General features: G+C 37.0%; 1 protein-coding gene across 1 annotated transcript in view; it reads right to left on the bottom strand.

The window, feature by feature from the left end:
- Window positions 1-23,176, bottom strand: part of LOC103756049 (mucin-5AC-like) — a 39,841-nt gene that overhangs the window by 8,662 nt on the left and 8,003 nt on the right. Inside the window, exons 2-28 of the mRNA XM_029961025.1 lie at window positions 22,505-22,570; window positions 21,833-22,094; window positions 21,328-21,442; window positions 20,614-20,704; window positions 19,650-19,759; window positions 19,217-19,433; window positions 18,135-18,260; window positions 17,539-17,656; window positions 16,568-16,706; window positions 15,425-15,535; window positions 14,171-14,240; window positions 13,355-13,492; window positions 13,108-13,272; window positions 12,582-12,676; window positions 11,654-11,780; window positions 10,659-10,914; window positions 9,131-9,183; window positions 8,648-8,748; window positions 7,690-7,841; window positions 7,122-7,260; window positions 6,930-7,034; window positions 6,240-6,419; window positions 5,067-5,306; window positions 4,255-4,411; window positions 3,939-4,067; window positions 3,441-3,567; window positions 2,697-2,740 (exon numbers count right to left, since the gene is read on the bottom strand). Of these exons, the coding sequence (XP_029816885.1) occupies window positions 2,697-2,740; window positions 3,441-3,567; window positions 3,939-4,067; window positions 4,255-4,411; window positions 5,067-5,306; window positions 6,240-6,419; window positions 6,930-7,034; window positions 7,122-7,260; window positions 7,690-7,841; window positions 8,648-8,748; window positions 9,131-9,183; window positions 10,659-10,914; window positions 11,654-11,780; window positions 12,582-12,676; window positions 13,108-13,272; window positions 13,355-13,492; window positions 14,171-14,240; window positions 15,425-15,535; window positions 16,568-16,706; window positions 17,539-17,656; window positions 18,135-18,260; window positions 19,217-19,433; window positions 19,650-19,759; window positions 20,614-20,704; window positions 21,328-21,442; window positions 21,833-22,094; window positions 22,505-22,570 (3,633 nt within the window). The remainder of the gene's footprint in view (window positions 1-2,696; window positions 2,741-3,440; window positions 3,568-3,938; window positions 4,068-4,254; window positions 4,412-5,066; window positions 5,307-6,239; window positions 6,420-6,929; window positions 7,035-7,121; window positions 7,261-7,689; window positions 7,842-8,647; window positions 8,749-9,130; window positions 9,184-10,658; window positions 10,915-11,653; window positions 11,781-12,581; window positions 12,677-13,107; window positions 13,273-13,354; window positions 13,493-14,170; window positions 14,241-15,424; window positions 15,536-16,567; window positions 16,707-17,538; window positions 17,657-18,134; window positions 18,261-19,216; window positions 19,434-19,649; window positions 19,760-20,613; window positions 20,705-21,327; window positions 21,443-21,832; window positions 22,095-22,504; window positions 22,571-23,176) is intronic.

Here is a 23,176-nt window from a genome sequence, read left to right as displayed (position 1 = left end):
GTTGGAGCCTGGGTTGCCACCGTGGAGGTTTCTCCTGGAGCAGTTTTGGCTGAGGGTGTTGTGGTGCTTCCCACTGTGGTCCTGGAGGTGCTGGCTGTGCTGGTGGCTGGTGTGGGCACTGTTGGTGTGGGTGTGATGATGGTGCTGGTGCCTTTATTTGTCTGGGCACTTGTCCTCAGCGCACCTGTTGTGCTTCTAGTGGTTGTCTTTTCCTTTTGGGGAAGTGCTTCAGGAGTTGTGGAAGCAGTAGTGGGTGATATTGTTGTTTTAATAGCAATAGTGGATACGACATTCGGAAGGGTTGCTGCTGTAGGGGTTTTCGTGCTGCCAGTGGTGGTTGTAGATCTGCTGGCAGTGCTAGTGGCTGGGTTGGGCACTGTTGGTGTGAATGTTGGGACAGTTGTGCCTTGTGTTGGCAGGGCAGTAGTACTGGAGACAGCTGTGGTGCCAGCAGTGATTTTTGTTTTTGATTCAGGGACAGTGGAGATTGTATTGGGTGGTGTTGGAGCCTGGGTTGTCACAGTGGAGGTTTCTGCTATAGGAGATGTGGTTTGGTAACCTGTTGTTGAGATTTGAGATGTTCTTGCTGTAAGTGAAGTTTCAGTCACAGTAGTTGTTTTTTCTCTGTCATTTGGTGATGTTGTAGTTACTTCACTCTTTTGCCCTTCAGTTTCTTGTTTTTGTGTTGTCGGTTTTATCTTTGTCTGTACTGTGAATTGTGTTGATTTTACAGCAGTAGTTGTTGTGAATTCTCTTGTGGTTATTGGTGTTGTAGATTGTATTTCAGAACATGGTATGTATCTGCAGCATGATATTCTGATTTCATAATTATAGCACTGCTTAGATTCTTGGTCCTGGTTATTGCATATTAATCCTCTGCTTTGACTGCACTGTATTGTTTGGTTAAGGTGGTTAATTTCTGTATCCGGGTGTTCTTTGGCTCTGCATTGAACACCATTAGGGTTTGTACACACACTGTATCCTTTTTCCTTGAGACTTTCAAATGTTTCATAATCTCCACTGTCCTCTTTGTTTTCAGGCTGAGTAGAATCATACCATTCTGACCAGGTACACACATTTTTCACACATACAGTTGTCACTGGTGTTGCAGTTGTCATTTCTGTAATTAAAAGGAGGAACCATAAGTCTTGTCTGCTCTTATTAAAGAAAGTGCCAGGAAAAATTATTCATCTTCCATATATTTTTTTTGTATATAATTTTTTATATAATGTACTATTTTAATTTTAGTGAACTTGCTTAGGCAGTCTTGAATTTAATTTCTAAAGTAGTTTTTGACCTTTTGTCCATATTATTATCATTATAGTGGTACTTTCTGTGACATCTATTAAAAATTGTAGCTAAATAAAGCTAATCTGATATCCTTTGCATGGTACATTAGTACTTAGATAATATAATCTCATGATTTCTATGGTATAAGTAGAGGAGGTTTTATTCTCCTTGCTATTATCTCTGTATTTATTTACTCTTAACTGCATAACCATGCAGACTTTAAAATATTTTTACAGAATAATGACTTTTCTACTTATTTTAATATTATAACATGTAACACATTTATAAACCTGAAATATAATACATATATTTAACATATATGTATTTTGCATATAGTGCATTATAATAGAGAATACACATATAGTATATATGAAATACATAATCTAATAAGTATTTTCTAGTTATTTTAATAAGATTTTTTTTCATATTCTTAGCATTATGAAGATGACCACGTGGAATAGATACCACTTGCTTCACATGAATGTTGCTTAACAGAAGACTTAAATTTGAATATTTAGTTCTTCCTGTAGTATAATTTTTTGCGAATATTTCTCAAAATTACTGAGAATTTGGTCACTGTAATGAATTGACTGCAGGAATAAAGTAGAAGTGTACTGTGGGAGTAGAAGGAAACTGTTGATTTGGTTATTAAGTACAATTAGGAAAGGTTCTAAACAATGGTTATAAATAGTTTGAGGATTTCCTCAAACTAAATTTCTTATCTTCAATTGGTAGTAATGTGCTCTGTAGTTTAAGAAATGGCAGCAATTGTCTTTCATGTTTTCAGAAGTTGGTCTAGAACTGCTGGTTTTTGTTAGCAAGGAAATTAGAAGATTCTCCAGGATGCAATTATTAGTAAGCTCTATTATTTTTTTCCCCTGGATAAACCATGGTGAAACAGTGGAGATTGGGTTTGTAAGAAATGCTGTACTCATTTCTACATCCTTATTATGGTCTTCTTTGGCAACTGAAGCTGCCAGGTGAATTGGTGGCTCCAGCAGAAGTCAGCGTTTTCAAGTAAAATCATATGCCATTAACTGATGAGAAAATCCTCCCTTTCAGCTAATTTTCAGTCACTCACAGAAATTTTTCACTTATTTTAAAGATTATTCATGCATACCTGAAGTAGTAGTTGTAGGCTGACTTGTAGAAAATGTAAATGGAGTTGTTGTAAAAATGCCACATTTAAAGATGTTCCTGCTTATTGTTCCATTGACATCGCATGTTGCACTGAAACACCATCCAGTTCCATCCGTGGTGTTATAGATGAGTTCACCATATTTATAGCTATTTCCTTCATAAATGCAGTGGCAGGCTGTAATTCAGAAGAAGTTTATTGTCAGGAATCTATGAAAAGGTAATATCCATTATTTCATTTTCTTAATAATTTTTCTTAGCTGTCTTACCTTTATCATCAAACTTGCACTGTAAACCTTCTGATGTGCACTCACTGAAATAGAAAGCATAAAAACCCATATTTTTTTGATTGTGATGTACTTTGTTTAGTCATCTTTCTGATAAATACTGGCATCAAAAGGCAAGGCACTTTATATGTGCTTATTCCTTTAGTGTCCAGTTGGTTTTGTCTTCTTTTTGGCCATCATTTTCCCAAATCTTTCTTTATATTAAACCCAAACTTATAAATAGAAGTGAAGTTAAATTTTACACAAAGCTACAGGTAGAAATCTTAAGGAAAACTTTCCTTATTTCCTTCATATCACTTTCCTTGCACTTACAATGTTTTTGTACTAAATAGCAGGCTAAAAAGGGAGACTCTAAATACTCAAGTGATATAAGTATGTAATAAAATACTTGGAAGTTGGTCACTATTAGATATCTTTAGTCCTGGCACAATGTTTTCCCTGCCACAGGAAAGTGAAATAGAGAAAGCCTGGTCATAAAGGACTTCTTGTTCTTAATGTATCTTTATGCTGAGAATTTGCAATATAATCAGGAACAAAATCAATAGAACATAAAATCATATAAAACCTACTTACTAATGTAGTAAGAAAACCACCATTAGATAGTAAGGCATTATTTTTACGCAGGCAGCATAGCCTAATCCTGTCATGTAAACGGAACATGCAATTTCCCACTTTCTTTTGATCGTTTTTCCTTGTATGTGATGAGGCTGGTATGTTAAGTCTTACCATATATTACATTCATCTCGTTTATATATCTTTCCATCTTCATCATCGTAACAGTCACAGAGACTAACACACTTCATCTGATCCTCATGGAAATATGGCTTGTCTGGTGGGCAGTTAGGGTAGCAGCCTGGAGGAAGGAAGGGGGCATGTACCAGGTAGAAAAGGTAAGAATGAAATACTGTCAGCAGAAGTTTTATTTGTGTAGAATGCATTTTCAGGTCTTGTTTTTAATTGTCATAACATTTTCATTTATTTTTTTCCAGTAACTCTAGTAAGTAATGCAGAGTACTAGCATCAGCAGAGCCCATCCACAAGGACGTAGTCTTAGAGATCTTTTTCACTCCAGTTTCCATACTCTGCCTCCATTCATGTGGATATAATGATATTGAAGAGAGTTGAATTGTGCAAATGCAGATAATGGGGGAAATACACTCCATTAAAAACAATTAAAAATATAATAATATGTACCCTCTAAAAGGTACTTGCAGCTCTTTTTACCTTCTAAACCTGGCAAGTCATTGAGGCATTTTCCACTTGGATTCCTACAAGTCTTCATACAGGAGGCTCCACAAGGCTTATAGTGCCATTCACATTCTCCTTGTTGATTGTAGTAATCACAGAACAGTGCTAAGGAGAAACAGAAAGTTGGACATGTTCAGAAAAAAAAAAAAGGCGCAAATATCTTAAGCATGAAAAATCTACACAGTGAGATTCTAACCCACATATGTAAGATACAGCATGTTTCAAGGACATCAGCAAGATACTGTACATTTAACTACACTTTTAGAAGAAATGTTTATGACATAAAACTCACGACAAATTGATGGGCTTCTCCAGGCTACGCATACACCAACTTCACTGCACGCTTGGGCATAGGCAGCTACTGCTGTACAGAAGCAATCACAATCTCCTCCACTGTCACAGGCACAAGCATCTGTCACACATGCTTGGTAATATTTTGCTGGTTCAACCTGTTAGTAAACAGAAGCGTGATACCATACATCTTGCCTTCTAAATTCTTTCTTAGCTTTGCTAGAGTAATTTTCTTAAAATTGGAGCATCTCAGAAGGAAGACCTACACCAGTAATTTCTCTTTCTTTTGTAGGACACTGTTGAATGCTAGAGCTGATGCCAAATGATACATTCAAATCATATATTGGCAGATTTTTAGACACCCAGACATGTCCTGGGGGAAGATTAGATTAATTTTCCTGAGAAATATTAGGCAATTGCACAGAGTTATCTGGCAGTGTTTGGTATGTACTTAGTGTCAGATAAAGGCTATGCTGATACTTCATTACTATGTTATTACTATGTTGAGCTTGTGTTCTGTACCTGGTATATGAGAAATTTTTATTCAAGTCAGGCTATAAGGAAATACATAGTAATTATGAAATTATTATTCTTTTGTAATATGTGAATAATTCTTATTAAGTCTTTTTATTTCTTACAGGTAGGGACTATAAACCTGTCCCACTCAGTGGGATTCAGATTGAAGTTTTTCTGACACTATCTGAAGTGAAACATGCTAATAAGTGAGACATGCATGTTAAAACATATGAGGATAGCACCTTCAGTGACACACAGACTTAGTTTTCACACAATAAACTTCTGCCCTGGTAATACCTGAGAGTGACAGGCAGCAAAGACGTTGCTGTTGATGATGCTACACTGCTTCTCTGACCAGGACTTTCGGTAAGGGTTGGTAGAACATGGGTCCTTGATGTCGTTAGCATCAGGACATGTAGAGGATACTTTCCAGCTGTTTCCAAACTCTAGGACATTCTCTACTACAGACTGACTCCTTGTAGTAAAGTCATTGATGCTGTTGCCATCATAATTTCCACAGAGGCCACAGATCTGGCCCTGCAAAAGGAAGTAAATAAAATAATAATGGGTGTGAGAAAACTTGAAACAACATCTGAGACTGAAATAGTACTTGAAATCCAGCTCTTGGAATGGTGCCATTAATGGTGCCATTCCTTTCTATCAGTCCTGAACATCTTCATGCTCTGTTTCCTCAGCAACAGATCATGACCACTAAGGCTAAAAGGATACCACTCTTGACTTTTCTTCTTTGAAATCTGAACAAAAAAACCATCTTTGTCATTGTAACCTTCTGCTTTGACAAGAAAATGAGGACTCAGCTGATTAAGATTTACACTTGAGCCTTGTTTTATACAAGAGATGTACATATAAAAAAACAGCCTTATAAAGCTGTCATAAGTATTACCAGTTCAGCCACATAATCTACTCATTGTGTCTTTACTACTCAGACTGCTAACAGGTATAAAAAGAAATAACATTTTCCTTGCACATCCAGAAATATCCCTCATTCTGAATATATGGATCTGTACAACTGTGGTAGGCTGCAATAGATGCTATGCTTTCTCTATGAATCTAAGGTGCATACTTTCCATATTACTACTATTTTTATAAAATGCTAGTGGGTGAGGCAGCAAAAGAACCCATGGTACTGAAGCAAGTTGGTATATCTAGATCTAAATTACGTTTTATTTATATACCTGATTTAAATGTCACTGTGGTATACAATAAGATAGCAAACTCCTTATTTACTACAGTTTTTAGTACTTATGTATCATAAGCTAGGCAAATGAGTATGACAATGAGAATGCATTTTCCTTATCACCTGTGTAGTTACAAGCTTGAAAAATATGTGGTAGCATACAAGAGGCTTTCACTCAAAATATTCACTCATAATACACTTCCTTGTTCCTGAAGTATAACAATTTGACTTTTGTGTCAATGAGAATAGGAAATAATGTGCTAGTTCCACACCTTAAAATCAGGGCTGAGCTTGATGAAGATGCTGGTTTTCTTGTCCCACATGAGGATCAGTCCGCTTGTGGTCTCAATTACCAAGTACATACCCATATAGCGGATTGTGTATGGCACCTCATCATTTTGTCCTCTCTGTACTACACTGACATGTTCTTCACCAAGTATCAGTTCATAGCTCTGAAACAGGAGGAAAAGGTGATTAGAAATGAGCTCAGTAGCTCTCAAACCTGTTTTTCTGCTTTTAAGAGTACTATGAATAATTTATATAATGAAAACAAATCAGCAAAATTATATAGCTCAAAATTATATTGCTCAGATCTCAGGTTCCTGGAAATGTGGTAAAAGATATTTTAAATGGCATAGGCCTAAAAAGGGTCTTTTGACCGTCATGGAGGAACTACATTGCATAGAATAAAAGAATATTCTGACACAATAGGCTAACTTTCTGTTAAAAACTATTTTTCTGTAGTTTTACCAAGAGTGGTATAAGATAGTGTGGGAAATGGAAAATATAGAAAGCTAGGAAGCTCTACCAAATATTTCACTTGCATCTAATGTAAACCTAACTTAATAGTTGAATTGCTTTTTAAAATATTTTCCAACTTCCTTGAATCAATGGATACCTAGGCTTCTCCTAAGCCTTAATAGATACAGAACAAAACTGGTCTATATGCAAAACCTTATTACCTCTAAGAAGACTTTGATGGATTTTGAGCAAGTTGTCCCAGTGTTGCCACAAGGAATATTTTCAGTGACAACCCTGAAGGTCCCGTTGGCTGAGCCACAATGGTCCTGGGTAGAGAATAACATTTAAAAATATATTATTTTTACAGACACCATCAAGATTACCTCATACTTGTTACTGTTAACTATCAGTACCTGCACTAGTGTGTATTCACAATTTCCATTGAAGCTGAACGTTTTGTCATCAAAGGTATTATAATGACCATCTCCATAAACAGCACAAGTGCCCAGACACTGATTTTTGGTACATTCCCACTTCCTATTCTTGCATACACTAGAAAAGAGAATAAAATATATTAATAATAGAACAACTCACTGTTTTGAGTAGACATACCCCAGCAATCAGTGTTTGTTTGGCAACTCACCCCTGGTATATGTTATATTGATTATGGAGTTAAAGTAGTCTTTTACATTTTTCATGTAAAGAATTAAAACAAAGTTCTGTTCTGCTACTCTGAATACATTAACTGCAAAACAAGATACTTAATGAAGCCTGTAGCCCTAAATGTTTCTTCCCATTCTGTGCTTTGGCCATCTGATACAGATCAGAAGGCAACCTGGTCATGCTGTGTAATCCAAAACAAGAAGATCCATCAACTGATTAAATGTGCAATCCGAATCTTTCATCACTGCTGTACTATTTTAAGATCTTTGGAAAGACAAATGAGGGAACCAGGAATGTTACTTCTACAGATGTATTTACCAGGTGTTACAGTCAGAGTTGATCTTTTCCCCAGGCTGATACATGGCTTCATTGTGAATGCAAGGACATTCATCTTCAGGAATACAACCACCATTTCCATCTAACACAAGCCCATTTGGGCACATGCAGCCAGATGTACATTGTGAGCTATACTGGAAAAGACAAGAGAAAGACATAATTTCAGAATGAAATAATCACATTAAGAAGAGGAAGATTAAATTATCATAAAATGTCTTTATATATTCTTTTTGCTGCCCAGGTTAAATGGGAGAGAACTATAAAGTACTTCTAGGAAACAGAACAAAAAGGAAGTTATTAGCCATTCAATTAATAGAATATAAATCTGTTAAAGATACATGTTTTATGTATGTCAATCCTCATTGTTCTTGTGGAATCTGTGAAATTTAGAATACATTGGATCTTGCACTTTGTAGTGGGTGATTTGTGATTGAATGGACTTTTAAAAAGAAAAGTAAGTAAAATCTTTTTCTGGTTTGGTTGAGCTACACTGAAATTGTTTATCTGATATGATACTTATTTATGAAATGCCATGTGGCCACCAAGAACCTAGGTGGAGTCATATTATTAGATGTGCAAGAAGTTCACAAATGCAGCAGGATATGAGAAAGAATAATTTCTTCTAGACAGTTTTTAGCCACTAATTTTCTCCTACAGAAGTCAAATGTGTGATAGAGCCCTAGATTTTTCACTACTGGTTCCAGTTACCTGCAGTAGCTGAAGTAAGGTAAACACTAATCTCAAGATCTAATTTGGATGTTACTTTATTATATTTTGATCTAAGGGTCACAGTGCTGATGCTTCATAACATTGTTTTAGGCTTTTGTTATGAGAATAAAGTATCCGTGTTGTAGATGTTGAGTAGATCCAGTGGATCAATTACTTTAGCAGTAAGAGCACAGACAAAGCATGGAAGCACCATTCAGCGTGACATACTTACACACTGCATATCCAGAGTCTGGCAACTTTTTTGACATTCTGCTCCAGTTTTTCCTGCAGTGATGTTTCTACAGTCAAAGTAGACCATGGGAGATTTACAGACTAGAGGAAGGAAAGTGAGAGTAGTAAAGAAATGGCATAGAGTTTATTCCACAGTTGTAGCCATTAAAACCATCTAAAAATTCTTCGGAAATTCCTTATTTCAATTAGTAGATTGTTGTCCCTATTCAATCTGTTGATTAGATACACTTCAGAGCACTGAATTCTCAGGAAAATAACTCCACATTATTTCAGAAAAAAAAGTCTTTATGTAAAAAGAGGTCTTATGATTAATGTAGGCACATTCCTGCCTTTTATGATAACTATTGCACTATAACTAAATGAGAAATACTTCTATTAAAAATCCATTAAGAAGAATCAATTCTATGAACTATCCTCTGCAAAATCTGACAAAGAGAAAAAATAAGTGGAAGATTATTTTCACCTGGAGTTGGATTCGGTGCTCCAATGCAATTCAGTCTTCCCTGGACACAAGAGCTGTGAGAGAGGAAAAAACATATTCCAAAATGCTGTTTCGCAGTCTCAGGAAAAAAATTTCCCTTAATAACACTACATGCGCTGCTTCCATATGATATCCATTATTGCTTAACAGGAAAATTCATAGGTTGTGATGAGTATACATCTCTGCTTGTTATTTACATTCTCATAAGATCTCTCCTTGCTGGTATTGTCATAAATTTATACTTGAAAAATTATGGAATTAAATAAAAAATGCCCATAAATATAGTTGCTCTATCCATCTAGAAATATCATAGAAACATATGGATTGGAAAAGACCCTTAAGATGGAGTCCAACCAGCACTGCCAAGTCCACCACTAAACCATGTCCCTAAGTGCCACATCTGCATGTCTTTAAATACCTCCAGGGACGGTGACTCAACCACTTCCCTGGGCAGCCTGTTGCAATGCTTTACAGCTCTTTCAGTGCAGAAATTTTTAACATCCAATCTCAAGCTCCCCTGTGTACCTTGAGGCCATTTCCTCATGTCCCCTATCACTTGTTACTTGGAAGAAGAGGCAGACCCCCACCTTGTTACATCCTCCTTTCAGATAGTTGTGCAGAGCGATAAGGTGCCCCGAGTCTCCTTGTCTCCAGGCTAAACTTCCCAGCTCCCCCAGCCATGCCTCATAAGACTTGTGCTCCAGACCCTTCACCAGGTTTGTTGCCCTCTCTGGACTTACTCCACCACCTTAATGTCTTTCTTGCAGTGAGGGGTCCAAAACTGAACACAGGATTTGAGGTGCACTCTCACCAATGCCCAGTACAGATGGACGATCACTGCCTTAGTGTCAAAGTACAGGTAGTCAACATCCACAACCTTTCCCTCATCCACTAAGTGGGTCACCTGGTCATAGAGGGAGATCAGGTTGGGCAAACAGCACATGCCTTCCCTAAACCTATGCTAGCTGGGCCTGATCCCCAGGTTGTCCCGTATGTGTCACATGATGGCATTCAAGGGGATCTGTTCCATAATCTTCCTTAGCACCAAGGTCAGGCTGACAGGCCTGCAGTTCACCAGATCCTCCTTCTGGCCTTTGTTGTAGGTGGGCAGCACATTTGCCAACCTCCAGTGAACTGGGACCTCACTGGTTAGCCAGGACTGCTGACAAATGATTGCAAGTGGCTCAGTGAGCCACCAGCTCCCTCAGTACCCTTGGATGGACCCCACAAGCATAGGTTTGTGTGTTTTTAAGTGATGTAAAAAGTTACTAATGATTTTACTTTTTATTGTACTGGCTTCATTCTGCTTCTGTCCCTGTCTTGCAGCTCAGGGGAATATGTACCATTCGTAAAAGTTGAAAATGAAAGAACTTAAAGCTGAAGAAATTCAAGAGAAGAGCGCTATATTGAAATTCAGGAGACAGGATGAGACCATCTTAAATGTAACAGATTCTAATGAGAAACTAGGTATGCTGCTATTGCTTGAACGTTTTTCAAAAGATTCACTTACCATACTTGCCCATTTTCATGGACAACTTCTCCAAATGGTATGGGAGATCCTCTGTAGTAGCAGGGGCATTCAGTAGCGGGCACACATTTGCCACTCTCATCCATGTAGGTTCCGTTTATGCAGGTGCAGCCGTCAACTGGGACAAACTTAATGTTGCATGTGACATCAGGCTCACTCAGAGACCGACAAGTGGGTGGACAGGAAGAGATGGTATAGCTGTAGCTTAGGGATTTGGGACATGAGGTAGTGTATTTTGCTTGAGAGAGGAAAATAAAATAGCTTGTTAATTCCAGATGGTAAATTCTCACGAGAAAAAAACCAGCATAGGCAGTAGAAATAACATGTAAATAATACTGTGCACGTGTGCTTATGTTGCATCTTTCATGTAAATGTATTTCTGAATACTTCCAGAGTTAGATCTGAAAAGCTACTGTACATGTGGAGTAACTGATGCCTGCAAAGAAGAAAATACTTTTTCAAATGAAGGCTCAGAAAGTTCAGAAATCTCCATTTGGTGTTGCCATTCATTGCCAAGACTCCTAAATTCCTTGAAGTATGAGACAAGATGTCTCCCTGAATGTCTTCTGGTGTGCTGAAAACAGACATGCTGGATGAGCAGAACCTTGCATGCAGCTTCAAAGACCTCTCATTTGCAAGTGGTATTATAAGTACTGTTATTCTAATATGTCACATTTTCTCTACAATAACTTTTGACAAAGCTGTAGTTCAACTCAAAGTTCAGAAACAGGTGGAGGCACTTTCATAACAGCAATCCCTTTCCCAGTCAAGCTATGTCTCCCATCTGTTCCTATTCACTCTTGCTAGACAGGGATTGATTCTAAGGGGACAGCAGAGAATCACTTCCGGGAGTGCACTTGACAAAATTCCTTCCTCAACAGTTACTAATTTGTCTAGAAATGAGTAGAAAATAATCTCTGATCAGCAGTTTTTATTGATGTGTGTTCTTAGGAAATGGGGTAGTTAAGAGTACTTACTGCAGACATCAGTCCTCCATCCCTGCAGCTGGATTCCTTTTGCAGCACAAGCTCTCACATAGGAGGACAGGGCTGCACACAGACAGTCCTCACTATTTTCACAGTTACATGTGTCAAACATGCAGTTCTAAGAATGGAGAGAAAAATAAAGTCTCAGCACTGCTAATATGATCAATCTAAAAAAAACAATGAACATTATCTTTCTGGTCTTACTCCCTAATCCTTCTTCAGATATGCTTACTCATAGACCCCAGTAACATAGCTTTTATCACTGTCTAGTCTTTGTCTAAGTTTCCTGGCAGGAGAGAATGCAGGTAATGGAAGTTCAGTTCGTGTCTGCAGTTATTACTAGGAAATAGTGATCTTCAAGTCTGTTATACATTTAACAGCTTCATGGTCCTCTGAAACACATTCATGGATATGCTGCACAATAGCATACAAAGCTCTATTCACAGCATGCAGTTCAGACACATCCTTTCACTGGTGTCTGTACCTGGATGACTCCTAATGAGAAGAAAGATTTGCAACATATTGATAACAGAATTATGATTATTAGGTAATGGGCATTCTGTGCCAAGTGGCTATTAATGAGATACCAGGCTGATGAGATGAAAATTCACTGATACACAAACAAGCATTTGACATGCGTTTACATAGGCTTTCTGCTATAAGTCTAAAACCTTCCAGGAGTAAATACCTGCCTTTTCATTTGCAAACAAGTCAGGATCTTGAAGCCAAGACTGACAATTGAAATAAGGTAATGTTACAACACAAACAGAAACACATGTTGAAAGAAGGAAGTGCTGCAGTACAGAAATTAAGATATTGGCATTGCATAAGACATGTCTGGAACAGTCCTTTTCTGGTAGCTAGTTGTAATGATTCCATTTCTATTGTTTCTAAAGGGAAAAACAATCTAACAAAGTACCGTGTGGTAAACAGCGGGATTCACTGCATAGTGGCAATCAGCAAAAGGTCCTGTGCTGTTAGTTAGCAGTCCACACCAATACTGAGCGTATTTTTCTGTGAAAAGAAGAAACAATACAAATGCACATTACTCTTTGTATTTCATTAGTCACAAAGCCACGCTGCCCTGGTCTATGAAGCCAGTTCTGACACTTTGTTAAATTTCTTCTTCTCTGTCTTTTTTTTTTTTTTCACTCAGCTTGTGGTCTAAGGTTCCTATAACCAAAGAAGAGGACTTGCTGAAGGGGATGAATAAAAGGTTTGACCTTACAGTTTTCTTCAGCTGTGTTTCTCTGGATCTTCTTTTATTTTGTTACTTATCTTCAGTGCTTTCATTTCTGAATATTTGTTTCTGATTTCAGATGCATGTTTTTACCAAATATGTAAATCTTTATTTTTTATCTTTGCTTTCCAACTGATGTGTTTTCCTTAGGGATGAGCAAACAGAAGAAAAAAGCAAACTAGAAAAAATTCTAAGAAGCACGCACCATTATCAATGCTGAGTGCACAAGGGTTCTCAAAACTCTGCTGGATATTGGGGCATGAAGCCTGAGTTTTCCATGTATTAGCAAATGCTGTTGCTGTTCCTTCAATTATTCCACTTATGACCTTGAAGTCATCAGTTTGGATATTATTGAAGTTTCCACAGAGACCTGTTGAAAAGCAGTGAGAAGTTTATACTGCTCATATTACACAAAAGGCATTAATCAAGATGTTCTTATTTCATTCACTTACCACAAGTCTGGTCTTTGAAAATAGGATCCAGTCGCACAAACACTTGCATTATAGGTATGAACTGGATTTCAAGGTGGACCCCAAAGTTTGTCTGCATGATCATGAAGAATGATGAAGGTCTGAACATGGTGACATTAGCTACACATGAAAAACAAAATGATCACTCTCAGGATGAGGTCAAATGCTGAAAACCTGACACTGTTCTTCTTGAATGTCTATCACAATTGTTGCAAATTCTGAGGTGAAATAAAGCCAATCTTTGTGAAAATTAATCAGAAATATAAATCAAAATTTATTGTTCAAAATCTACTTGCAGCTACCAAGTTATTAGCTTTATTTCCTTCCAGAACATAAGCCATTAGAGATTACTACTTCAAAGAGAATAAGTAGGAAAAACTGTATGGCACTGAGAGTTAAAAAGAATATTTCTGTTTCTAAGCTTGTACAGAATACATTGGAGCCCTTACTCTGCTGGAGCAGGACAATAAGGAGATCTGGGGGTCAGAGATATCGCATGGAAGCATTAGTTACTGAAACGAAGCAAAATTCAGATTTCTTTCTAAGCAAGTGTGAGCACAGGGGTAGTAGTTAAAAAAAAGAGGTAAGAGAGGTAAAAAGATGTCTTCTGCATTCAATTTTGGGCAGTAAGAAAGAAGTAAACCTGAGAGTGATCAAATCAGGAGATTGTAAATGCTGTTTACTACTATTTAAACTCTTGCCTATGCTTGTACTGTCTCTCATTTCTTTATGACACCAAACATTTCACTTTATTTCAAAAGCACTTGTATCATTCATTGTTGTAGAGAAAAAAAATACCTGCTGACATGGGCAGCTGGGTGTAGATTGAGTTCACAAACACACTACGATCAGGTCTGACCTCAATGACCTATTAAGGAAGGGGAAAAAAGACAACTGTGTGAATCAGACTGGTCTGGGTTGGGAAGGACCTTTAAAGATCTTCTAGTTCTAACCTCCCTGCTATGGGCAGGGACACCTTCCATTAGACCAGGTTGCTCAAAGCCCCATCCAACCTGGTCTTGAATACTTCCATGGATGGGACATCCACAACTTCTCTGGGAAACCTGTTCTAGTTTTTCACCATCCCCGTGAGGAATTTCTTCCTTATATCTAATTAAACCTGCCCTCTTTCAGTTTGAAGCCACTCCCAAAAAATCACAAAGTGATTGTTCTATGTGCCCTAGTAAGAAGTCCCTCTCCAGCTTTCTTGTAGGCCCCCTTTAGGGACTGGAAGGTGCTCTAAGATCTCCCCAGAGCCTTCTCCTCCCCAGGCTGAACAACTCCAGCTCTCTCAGCTTGTCCTCATAGGAGATGGTCTCCAGCCCTCTGATTGTCTTTGTGGCCCTCCTCTGGGCCCGTTACAACACGTCCATGTTCTCCTTAGGCTGGGAGCCCCAGAGCTGGATGCACCACCCCAGATGGGGTCTCATCATAGTGGAGTCAAGGGGCAGATCACCTTCCTTGACCTAGTGGCCACACTGCTTTTAATGCAGCCCAGGCTGGCTTTCTGGGCTGCCAACCATCTGTGAAGAATAACTATAATCCAAAGAGTAATAATGGTGATATTAATTAAACAGATATTCAATAAAAAGGGTAGGACTTTGTGATTTAACCTCCTCCCTGTTTCTACCTTGTACCCTTTACTAATTTCCCCTGCTGCAAAAGAATAACTTTTAAAGTGACTTTCTCAGTTTTTTAGGGGATTGCATCATCTTGTTTTCTTTGAACACATCTTAGTTATGAATTACATCCCTTACTGTTGTAATTGTAGTTACTAACCTTAAAACTTGTGGGTTTTTTCTATCTAATTAGGAGAGAAAATAGCTTTTTTCTGCTTTGTGAGTACAATGTGTTTCTTAATGAAATTCTGCAAAGCCAAATTTATGGCTGATCTGATTTTCATAACAAAATCAGTTTCTTTTCACTTGATTAAAATTAATATGTAGTCATTGTATATGTTGAACATTTGACAAAGAAATGCAGCTCCCTGACTGATTAAGACCTAGTTACTTTTCTCTCCATATTTTTAATATGCTTATTTTTCACTCTTACAGTTTGTCCTTTGTTCATGTTGAGGGTCACTGTCTTTAAGCATGTCTCAGTGTCTGTTAGGCCACATTTGCGTAGGTCTACCAGGATGGTGAATGTTTCATCTTTGCAGTCCTGAAAAAAAATGCCAGCAGTTATTTCACGAAAGTCGAATTACAGTAGCTTTCCCTGTAAAAACTTCTCTCAGCTCTGAGAAAATATTTCTGTTTCTGAAGAAGATACACACTCTCACAAATCCCTGACCCTCTTTGGCTGAAGATTCAATTTTGCCCTGTTGTAATGACTAGGAACAAGAAAACTAGAATCTGTATTTTATTGATTATACCCATATGGATATCATGATGGTTATCTGTATTCATATTTGGTGTTTTTATTCATGCCAGCTTCTGATGTTTGATTCAATTCTACTGTAACTCTCATCTTTCTGTGGCTGCTATCTATACTAGACAAAAATTTCAGATAAAACATGTCTCAGGTGAACAGTAACATACAACATTTTATTTCATTTTACTGAATTGTGCAGGTGAGGAAAAAGGAAAGCAAAAAAATGGAAAAAGCCCCTAAAAGATCAAAATATTTCACTTACACATGCCAGTAATTAAATATTTTAATTATCATTAACTTCTAATTTTTCTACTTCCTTTAAAAATGTTCAAAACCAAAATTAAATGTATCAGGTAACTTGAACTGATTTTCTCTAGTTGAACTTCACAGAATGAAACAAATTTTGGTTTAAAATCTTAAATTTAATTTTTTTAAGAACCGTTGGTGTAATTTTTCAGAGTGATACCATCTGGCCAAATGCCATATAATAGAGTAACATGACAAAAATTATGCAACTCAGTAAGAAAGCTGGATTAATCATACTGAAGAATGTATACTAAGCAAATTCTTTAAAAAGACAATGTTGTTCAATTACTCTATCACAGAACTGGAAATTTTCCAGTGAACACTGTATATAGTTGCATGACATCCTACTAGTTAAATGATGATTGTCATTTGAATGGCAGCATAGTAAACATCTGGCTAAGTGGCAGGTAATTTAATGTCTGCATGTCAAAAGTGCTAAGATGCAGAAGTGTTGAGATCACGTTTTCTTTCTATAAATGTATGAGGCTTTATGACCTACTAATGTCTGAGTCCCACCTTAGAAAGGACGTAGGTGCAGTCTCCGTGGTGATCATAACGTTTTTTATCATATGTGGAAATGTGTGAACCTCCCTCTACTGAACATGTTCCTGGGCATGACATGTCTTGGCAGCTCCACTGGCCTCCATTGCAGGTACTGGAAGAATAAAGTTAGCTGAAATCAGTAACAGTGGCCCAGAGTAACAGTGGTGTTAGGTTCAGCTGGTTTGCTATTGCTTTTCCCTTCAGGCTGTAGTTTGACACATAGTGAATCTAGACTTAAGACTTTCCAAAACATTGTGAACTTGTAATGGAATAACTCTGGTAACCATTCACCTTGCTTATTTAATTGTTTTCTATCTTTGGACAGGTGAACTCTCCAAAACAGGTATTGGATAAATAATTGTTTGGGTTTTTTCAGCTAACATAAAGCACAATGACAAATTGAAATATCTTTTGTGGGGTTTTTTGTTTTCTTTTCTTTTTTTTTTATATAATTGTATCATAAACTGATAAATAAGGAAATGTAATTTCACATTTACTCCTGATGCAGGTTGTGTCTGTCTTCTAAGGTGATGTGATAGTGCACAGGTACAAGATTAATAATTGTGAAATGGCGGTTATATTATGTCATCCCTTGCTTTCTCCAGAGAAAATAAATATTTGCAAATACATTAATGACTGCAACTTCATTCCTCTTAGAGAAATCCAAATGTTTGAACAAAATAAACAAAGAGGAAGCATTTTAATTGACTGATGAGAAATCTAAACATTGTAAATCCTTGCTTCAATCACCATGAGTTAGAGTGCAAAGCAAGTTATGGCTGTTGCTAAATAAAACAAACAATGTTCTTTAGGGGTATTTTGGAACTGTAGTGGTCAGTTAAATACATATGTCAATTACCAATGAGGCAATGGCATATAATAAACTATTAAACTCATTAAATTTATGAGAGGAAATAGTGAGTTAGAAAAGCAACAAAGGTTACCAGGTCTGGCACGGCTCTGAAAAAGAAGCTCCTGTAGCGTAGGTGTTGCCATTGTAAACACAGGAGCACTGCTGCTGGGGAATGCAGCCAGAATTGTTGATGTCATCAAATACAGTCCCTAGATTAAAAAAAAAAAAAAGAAAAGACAAAACCTTGATGAATTAAAGAGGCATTTCCTATACACCAGTTTGTTTATTACAAATCCTTAATATCATCTTAGAGGCAGATCTGCAGCTGTTGTGAATGGATATACCAATGCTGAGGACAGCATGACTATGTCAGTTTGCTCAGTGAAGGATTTGGCTTTTGTATTCTTAAATTCCATCTGCTCTGAAAGGGGGACTTATTGTAGCACAGGTGGCTGGTTGAAAGACTTGTCTTGATCTGTTTGCTGTTCTTTTTTCCTGCTTTCTAAATATTGCACATGTATTGGCAATTAATTCAGGTATCTTTTCTCAGCTGAGACATGACAAATGTTTTTCACTTGCAGCTGTGAAAAATGCAAATACATGAGATTTAAAGCCCACATGGAACCTGCCCAAATCCTACAGGTAAGCTATTGTTCTTTGAGATCAGAGATGTATTTTAGAACTTGCCTGGGGGGCAGAAACAACCATCAATACAGTGTTCTTCACAAAACTGAGATCGTTCAGGATTCGTGCATGTATCAGCACAGGGGGAGTTGCACTCCTCGTACTGCATGTTGTAAGGACACTTCTTGGCTGAAATTTAAAAAGGAAGAAAGATTGATGTTTTTTCAGTCAAAAGTATTTCTAGTTCACTATATATGTAAATATATATATCCATTTAAGGTTTCCAGCTAGATAAAAAAGCGCACCAAACTGCAGATTGACTACCAGCTCTCAAAATTTGCAAGTTTAATCACCTAGATCCATATTTTACTGTTGAGATGTGCATTCCATGAGTAGTGCAGAACTGGCTCAGTGACTGGATTTCTAGGGACAGCAAGGTAATGACCCCAGAAAGTCAGCAAGGTCTGTCTTTCTACTGAAGGCTCCCTTCCCACAAACACCTGTATTGCTAGCAAAATGTAAGATTTAATTCCTAAAACTTTAGCATCTTTTCATTTTCTGATACCATCCTCTGGGCAAGTAGTACCTTATGGGCTTTTGTTTTGGAGCAAATGCAGGTGACAGTATAAACAGCTACCCTGCAATAATCAAGTATGCGTTTAAATCAGTGCAAACTCCTCACTACCAAGCAAGAGGAGATAAATAAGTGCTTAACCAGCTAAACACCTGTGAAGACCCAATCAGTTAATAATTGAAAACAAGAAATGCTGTAGCCACCATGAGAAAAGGAGAGAAACATGAATACAAGCAAGCAAGCAAGCAAGCAAGCAAGCAAGCAAGCTTGTCCCATTTTTTATTCTTGTTTCTCCTTTATTTGCTTCATTTACTGTCCCATTTAATTAAATTACACTTCAACTTCCATTAGTATCCATGTAAGTGTTTATAGTGTTTAATCCAGTGTGCATTAAAATCCTTAGCTTTTTTAAGTCTTCATGTTGGAACTTGTACGTCAGAATCCTCTGAAGAATACAATCTTGAATGGCCTGTAACTTTTCAGGCATCCTCAGCATCATTTGAGAGCTTGTTGTTTGTTAGTTACTGCAGTGGTTTGAGTATGAAGTAAGGCTGTCTCCAGTGATACTTACAGCACAGTTTTGAGGTTCTCCAGTTCAGGGGCTGCCCACCAGCATGAGCACACTGCCGGGAGTATTCAGCAAAGGTGTCACAAATACATGAGGCGTTTTTAGATTCTTCAGAGCGGCACAAGTCATCTTGGCAAGCTGTAATGTACTCTCTAACATCAACAAGGTCATTACATTCTGCAAATGCAGAGCTGGTCAATGTTTTCTGGCATATGTCATCCTTTGGAGAAAAAAAAAGTAAAGAACATCCAGTAAATGCCAAGAAGCTTTTTTTTTTTTTTGTATTATTACTTTATGTAATTATTATTTAATAGAATCTTATCGCCCTCTTTAAATTACGGTCGCCTGAGGGCTTTTCCTGTTGACCTGTCTGAAGTTGTAGAAGGGAATAGATAAATTTGAAAGAAAAATACAAGAATAGTAAAAAGATCCTTACAAGATTATCAGAGCAATTAGATGGCAGGGCAGAAGTGGGGTCTTCACAGTGTTCTGTTGGCCCATCCATTTTGTGCATATTTCCAAATTGCAAGGCAGACATCCTAATATCTGTAGAAAAGAAGTTTAATAATGGAGGTTGGGGGGTTTTGTTCAGTGCAACTGCCTGTTATTTTTTTCTTCTCTAAAGAATTCAGCTCAAGACTGGACAAGGCAGTTAGTTCCCTTAAGTCTTTTAATGTGATCATCACCTCTTCCAAAGGAAGCACTGACTCAATTTACCTTGCACAGCACCCTGGAAAAAGTAAACATTAGAAAACAATTCTCAGCCTACTATGTCTAGATGCACACCAAGATTTTTACTAGAAACATAACAAACTCTTTCCAGATTATATTGAGTCCATGTAGGGAAGAGAAAAAAAAATTCTAAATAGGGATTTGAAAAACAGAGACTGGTGTAAGACAAGATTTAGGAAAACGCTCAAACTGGGGATTGTTTAAAAAGATAAAGATAAGATCTTACAAAGATTATGCATTTCAGCAGGGAAATGTGGATATACCAATTTTAAGACAGAACTGAAACAAGAAATGTACTGTTTACAAAATTCAATTGCCTTTTGTTTTATTGAATATATTTCTGTATTATTTATCTTATTGGTGAAAATCTCGATCATTTTTATGGAGTTAGCTAATTAGATATACCAAAATGGTGTACAACAATGGCATGCAAGAAATGTGCAATCAGTTGTTAGCACCAGTACTATATTTACACTTAAAGTATTAAATCACATGATCTGATCTCTGTACTACATATCTTTAAACAGAGATTGAATCATATGTTCTGAGTAAACAATTTAACAGGATAGGAAAGAGGAATGCTGATGATGTCAGAGATAAAATAATACAAAACAAAAAAAGCATGTTGGAGACCCTGCAAGCCAATTTTTTTTGTTTAAAAAACTTACTGTTTGAAAAGAACTCATTGTAAATTGGAAGGCCATTGAAGTCCCCGCAAAGTCCACAAGTCTGATTGGCATATTTCTCATTCAATTCCAGCTAAAATGACAGATAGTAAGTTCACAGAAGTTAGTATAAACATTCTAAAATATATTCAAGACCACAGAAAAGACTTGCACCTGCTGCCTCTAAGTATTTTTTGTCAGATCTGTGGTATTTTATTTAGCAACTTAATTCAAACCTGGAGGATAGAATAAAGAGCTGGCCTGGATTTGACCTTCGAGGTGGAGTCTAAGCTATTGATGCTATTGACACAGACTTCAGTTTTCACTGTAGTATCTATACTGCTCTCAGCCTCTTTCTATTGATTCTTCAGGAAGAAAATCAAATCCTCAGCAAAAATGAAGTCCTAGAAGAGTGAAATTCTGCTAGAAATATATATATTTGAAGGAGTAATTAGGCCCTATAACAATACCAATAGCTAATTATATAGAAAGTGATTTTTCATCCTATTTTACTCAGACATCTGCTATCCACTAGGTATAAATCCATGTAATTTTCTTTAGGACTACTTGGATGCAAGCCTATCTTTACTAGGAAATAATTGCTCAACAGTATGAGAGAAGAAGGCAGCAGTAACCCCCTAAAGAGATAAGGACTGGCCTAATCAAAGATTAGCTCTAATCTCTGAAGGTGTAGAGAGGTCCAGGAATAGTTCTTACCAGGATGCTGTCATCTTCATTCCATAATAACACAACACCGATTTTGCTGCCAACTTTCACGTAAATGCTGCTTTTCTCTATCGTAATGCCAGATTGACTATATGGCAGCTGAACTCTGGGAAAAGGCAGAAAAAATACTAGTTAATTTCTGATCCAGATGTTTAATAAGCTTGTGGTATCCAGCATCTGTAGGATTCTAAAATAATGTCTTTTTTTTTTAGAAAAGCAATTGAAAAATAAGATGGTCCAACACTATCAAATATAGATCTAAATTTGGATCAGCTTCTCAGGATTTTTCATCCAAATTTTATTTTTGAGGTAATATTTCAAGGAAAAATTCATTTTCTGTGGTAGGAATTTATAGCATTTTATTTGTTATTTATGTTGGTAAAATTGTCAGATTTATTGAAGAACACATAATTGTTTCTTCCCAGATACACCAAAGTACTTGGTAAGTTTGAAAAAAAGTCTGTGGTTACCAAACAAGTGTTAAGAATAAACTTACCTATTGCTGTTGATCATGACAGCACCCTTTGTTAGTTCAGCAACTACACCTTCAAGCTTCATGGTGATCTGGTTGATTGTTGGAGCATTTGCCACCACTTCACGCCTAATCTGGATGTTGAAGTCCTCATAGGCAGCGTTGCAATGGGAGGCAAAAACATAATTACAGAGCCCAGGGAAGTAGAATATGTCTCCATCAAAGGTCTTGAAGTGGAAGTTGCCCCAAGTGCTGCATACACGGCCATTGTGAGCAGGATTTGAGGCTGTGAATTAAAAGTAGATGTTAAAGAATGGCTTAAAATTCCCAGCATTAGCATGGTGAAAATCAGCTTCTCCCAGGCTTCATTTGTATATTGAACAGTTTTTGCCTGCTTACCTCCATTTGTAATTTTCTACTTATGCATTATAATACTTTGTATTCCTTTATCCATCACCTTATATCTGTTACTCCTATGCCCCATAAATGGTTATTGTTATGTTCAGTTAGATCTTAATTAGTTACCCACATTTCAACTAAGATGACAGTTTAGTATTATATTTCTTAATCATCCTGTTTCTCCTCTTAACTATAAATGACTTGCTTTACCAGTGTCTTTCCCCCTTTGTATTAGATTCTCTGTCTATATCCCCTAAAACTGAACATTAGCTGAATACCTTCCTTTCCTTTACTTACGTGTTACTATTAGGTTTGTCAGCATTGATGGGATGATGTTCAACTTGGCTGAAACTGTGAGAGAAGCTAGGAAAAAAAAAAGAAAGAAAACAAAAACTAGTACAATAATACCAAAATTTGCAACTAGGATAGACCTAGAAAGGACTAGACAGTTAATATGCCAGATCCAATGAAACAATGTTATGCCTGGTTTATGTTCCACAGGCTATGGGTCAGGTTAAAAGTGCATACTAAAATTCAAACTCAGAATAGTTAAATCATAAGATATTGCTTTCAGCTGTGATGATCTGCATTTTCTACATTTTAATTTTGACTCTTTTACAAAAATCTCTGTTGCATTAGGAAGGCAGAAATTCACAGCTCTGCATATTGGAGTGCTTCAGACACACTGAACAATACAAAGGGCTAAGCTGTACAAAATTAGCATCTTATTGGTACAAAAAGTGTAGTTGCCTTCTTATTACACCTCCTCTTTCTAAGGAGGGAATAAAAACCTTAATTATCACATTTGCTCTTTGTTTTATATTTTTCTGTTAGGGGGCTGAAAACCTTTTGAAATGACCAGAAATTGGTTGTACAGGATGGTCACAAATCATTACATGGTGAAAATCAATGATGATAGACTTTTTGATTTCCCAACATCAACCACTGATTTTAGCAGACTAAAGTGGT

The sequence above is a fragment of the Manacus vitellinus genome, unplaced genomic scaffold, assembly GCF_001715985.3.
Source record: "Manacus vitellinus isolate BGI_N305 unplaced genomic scaffold, ASM171598v3 scaffold_30_pilon, whole genome shotgun sequence".
NCBI lineage: Eukaryota > Metazoa > Chordata > Aves > Passeriformes > Pipridae > Manacus > Manacus vitellinus.
Note: the sequence above shows the minus strand (reverse complement) of the source record. Positions and strands in the feature narration are given on the sequence as shown.